General features: G+C 37.1%; 1 protein-coding gene across 1 annotated transcript; it reads right to left on the bottom strand.

The window, feature by feature from the left end:
* Nucleotides 1-1,168: 1,168 nt before the first annotated feature.
* LOC145128281 (uncharacterized) lies at nt 1,169-2,482 on the bottom strand. The gene has a single exon (XM_079063089.1). The coding sequence runs from the start codon at nt 2,433-2,435 to the stop codon at nt 1,377-1,379; it is 1,059 nt and encodes a 352-aa protein (XP_078919215.1). The 5' UTR covers nt 2,436-2,482; the 3' UTR covers nt 1,169-1,376.
* Nucleotides 2,483-4,512: the final 2,030 nt, after the last annotated feature.

Genomic DNA, 4,512 nt, shown 5'->3' with positions numbered 1-4,512 from the left:
GACCCGACATTTAAATATTATACTTATTTTTATGTAATTGATTTATATTATATTAATTGTTGGTGGTTTAAAAAAATAAAATTTGATTAATATTTGTGCATAAAATATGTTTGTGTATTAAAATAAAGTAATTTAATTAAATTAGAAAATTAAAATTAAAATAAATGGAGTGCTAGGAGTGTTACCACTCCCTAACAAATGCTAAGATTAAGTGTTAAATGAAGAAAAATGAGGTGTCATTCAAAAAGTTGATGTGACAAGGTGTTAGGAGTGTTACCATTCCCATTAGTCTTAGTATGGAATATCAAATTCTCAGCAACTCTAATTTTTTTTTATTTTGAATATTGTTAAAAGATTTGTGTTTTTAGATTTTTTTTCTATGATGTCCTCTTTATGTTTTTTTAACGGTAAATTATTATATTCTTTATTTCCACCTGGGTCAGGATACGTAACCCATTACCTCTCAATAGAGAGGTAGATTATTCTATTCCTAATTTCCACCTGGGTCAGGATAGGTAACCCATTACCTTTCAATAGAGATGGTGAATCATTTCCTCTAAACCAAATCACGTTTGATATGTCATCTTTATGTGGAATAATTTTCTTTCATTTTTCATATCTATCCGGTTGACTTCTTTACAATTTTTCGCATAGATGCAAACAATATTAACAATTTTGTTAGAAATTCTCCACGTATTTATGACATGTGTCAACATGGGCAGAAGGCAGGGATACTCCTTAATTTTATCGGTTTTGTTGGATACATCAAATATTTTCCAAAACTTCTACTTTGTAACTCTAAAAGTTATGTAATGTTTACCATTTCGAATTACTTTTCATAAAAAGTAGCTCGAAACTCAAAATTATTTTCCAACCTAATTACCTTTCGAATTTAATATTCATTTGATCCATTATTGAAAAAACACGACTCCATTACTTTTATTAACTTTTTATTCCTTACTCACAATTTTGTTTCCAAGCAATGGAAATGAAATTGCAATTTAAACAATTCTGTTTATATGTACCCATATACGATTTTAATTAAAACACAATCTTATTTTTTATAAATAGTTCAAAAAAAATTGATTTTATCGTCGTCTTACACGGGAGTTTAATACCTTTTGTAAATAGAAATTTTATTAATAATAACTAGATAATTTATGGAGTATTTATATACAAAATAAAAAAATTATATAAAAAATTCATTCCATCCATACAACAACCAAGCAATCTACCATGATTAACTTATTACTTTGCTTATTGTATTACCCTTTCAAAGTAACAGCCTCATAGATTGTAAAAAAACAAAATAGACCGGCACAAGTAGGCAAACCATACATGCATTTAGAAATCCATTTAAAACTTCTTCCATTGAATTATTCGTTTCCATAGTCTTCATAAGTGACATTGCTTTGAACGTCAATGTTGACCACATCACCCCCGCCACCACCACCTCCTCCTCCTCCTGTAAGGCTTTGGACAAAATCCTGGCCCAGTTGTTGCATCATACCATCGACAAACCCCGCCACCATTACATCTCCCAATCCATTACCTTGATTGGCAACAGCAGGTCCTGCAGGTTGTTGTGCCATCTGGTAATTTTGACCGCCAACTTGTGTCGGTGACTGTACGGGACGCTGGTAACTTTGGACTTGGACACCACCAGCTACCGGAGTCTGTGGTGGTTGCCACTGACTTTGAACACGCCCAGCACTCATGCTATGAGTGAGACCCTGTCCAGCCATCGGAGCTCCACCAGCTGGAAACGACTGATAATGTTGCAGAGCCTGCGGCGGAGCACTCATGCTATGCGTGAGACCCTGTCCAGCCACCGGAGCCCCACCAGCTGAAAACGAGTGATGATGCTGCAGAGCAGGAGGAGTAGGAACCTTCGCGGTGGCACACTGTAAATGAACATCAAATTCACAAGAAACACAGCGGTAGAGCCACTGGTCGCCAGAGCCAATGCGACTGCACACATCACAAGAAAACCCCAACTTTTCCCCATACGGAGAGGCAAAAGTAAGACCAAGGGGGTGGGGGTGGTTAGGATGTGTGACCCTCATGGGATTGGAAGCACAGAGAACATGCAAATCAAAATCACAGGTATGGCAATGGTAGCTGAACCGAGTTCCGTGTTGGGAGCAGGCATCGCACCGGAAGAACCCACCGGGGTAGATAGGGGTGGTGAGGAGGGAGAGGGTGTGGGCGGGGTGGGCGGGGTGTGTTATTAAGTCTGGAAACTTGGAACATGATGGATGGATGAAGAAGTTGCAGGGTGTGCAGGTGTAGATGTGCTCCGGTGGAGAGATGTTGTGATTGCAGCCGGCACAGGTGGCGGAAGGGTGGTTGTGAAGGTGAAGGGAAGATGATAGTTGTAGGAGATGCGGGTGAGATGAGTGCTGGATTTGGGTGCTGTGCATCAACTTCCCCATCTTTCTCTTGTGTGGTATGATGTCAATGGATAGACAAGGTCACATGGAGGAGTAAATAAAGATTATTATTGCAGGGTGGAGGAGTTGACTTTTGAGACGTTTGGCCAAGTCAAAGTAAACTTGTACTCGTTTGTTCGTAGAATTGGCCAATGGGAAGAGTAGAGACTATGTCGACGACTATTGCTGCATCATGGATTCGTGAACTAATATATTATATTAATACGTTATTATAAAAAAAAAAAAAAAAAAAGTGGTTGACCTTTTTAGTATACAACAAAAGGCTTACATTCTTAAGAAATAGTAAAATGGTTTACGTTTATTGTCACATCTATTTTTTGTTTTGTTGCTATTACAATTGATTTTTATTTATTTATTTATTTTTTTTTGTGTGTTATGTAACGTGTTGTCATTTAGATATTTTAGCGTTTAATAAGGGTATATACGAAATTCTCCTTTAGATATTTATCGATTATAATAAGGGATATTAACAAAACTAGCCACATAGATATTAACAGATAATTAACCATATGTGAAGATAAACAGTGGTGGAGCTTGGACATTTATTATGGAGGGCGAAAGTATAATATATATGACAATCGGAGAGGAGGGGGGCCGCATCATAAATTTTATATTTTTAGGCTAAATATGTAAAGTAAAGAGTAAAATTTTCTTCTTTATTCCGGTCCAAAAGTACAAACTAAAGAGTAAGAGCTATTTCTAACAAAAAAATCAAGAGGGCCCCCCCCCCCCCCCCCCCCCCCCCCCGCAAGCAAGCTTCGTCCTTGAAGATAAAGTTAAAGAAACTAGCTAAAAATAATTTTTTTTAAACAATCAACTTTCGAAATGAGGCATACATACCCTAATCGGTTTTAGTCGTCCCCCATATATATACACCTTATTTCCAGAATGTGATATCCACTAGATCTTGTTTCCAGAATGTGATATCGACTACATCTGGTAATAGTAATGAATTCATTGTTTGTTGAAGAAAATAGCTTCAGATGATGAAAAAGTTGTGTTGTGGGTATGTTATGTGTATTTATATGTTTTGTTAACATTCTATCAATTTCGATAGTATAAAATTGTAAGCCACAACAGTAAATAATTGCCCGACAGACGATGATCTTGTCAGGAACATGAAGAACTTCTCTGGAATACATTTAACTTAGGGTCAAATACCTAGATATCAAGTAAAAGTAAATATTTCGTCATATTTTGCATTGAAAATGAGGATATGTTCCTTTATGGTTGAAATTCATGTCCGGAACATGATATAGTAGTCTGGAACACAAAGAATTTGTCTGAAACACTAAGAACCGGTGTGCAACACATCTAACTAATCTGTAGCACAAAGAACTTTTCCGAACCAAGCTTCCAGAATGTTTTATGCTAACTTTTTTTACTATTATTTTAGTATGATCATGTATATGAAGTTATACTACCAACGACTTGCAAATCTAACTTACGTCGGGAAATTCTAGCAAGGCTACAACATATCCCTACATGAAATGCATTTTTCAGGGCATCCTTGAAACATCCCAAAAATCATGACCAAAAATTTCATTTTTAATTATTAAATAAACCATAGTTTCCAAATCATTTCATCCAAAAACATAAGTCGTCGTATCAAATCAGAGTATCATATCAAAATACATGTCAATATATCAGAGTAAAACATCTCATGCTAAACAAATGGTGTGTGTATTGCAGTCATCCCGAGCTTTTCCCCTTCCTACCGGAAGTACATGAAATCAAAACTGAAAACTATAAGCACGAAGCTTAGTGAGTCTCCCCAACTACCACATACCATACACATCATCACATAATCACATAATAACATAACATGGGCCTTGGCCGCTACATCGAGCCCCACCCGGCATCGGACCGAAGTCTGGCGTCGGGCACCGCCCGACATCGGACAGAAATCCAGCAGCAGGCCCCACCCGGCATCGAGCAAAGCTCGGTATACAATCAACAAATACACATAACATAAACATATAAACATTCCTCGGGCCCCGCTCGGCATCGGACCGAAATCCGGAAACATATAACATAACATATAAACATTCCTCGGGCT

Source organism: Lactuca virosa, chromosome 8 (assembly GCF_052849685.1).
Source record: "Lactuca virosa cultivar CGN04683 chromosome 8, Lactuca_virosa_CGN04683_v6, whole genome shotgun sequence".
Classification (NCBI taxonomy): domain Eukaryota; kingdom Viridiplantae; phylum Streptophyta; class Magnoliopsida; order Asterales; family Asteraceae; genus Lactuca; species Lactuca virosa.
Note: the sequence above shows the minus strand (reverse complement) of the source record. Positions and strands in the feature narration are given on the sequence as shown.

Bases quoted from the DNA above. Each gene is read 5' to 3' on its own strand.
- LOC145128281 (XM_079063089.1), bottom strand. From the start codon at position 2,435: ATGGGGAAGTTGATGCACAGCACCCAAATCCAGCACTCATCTCACCCG.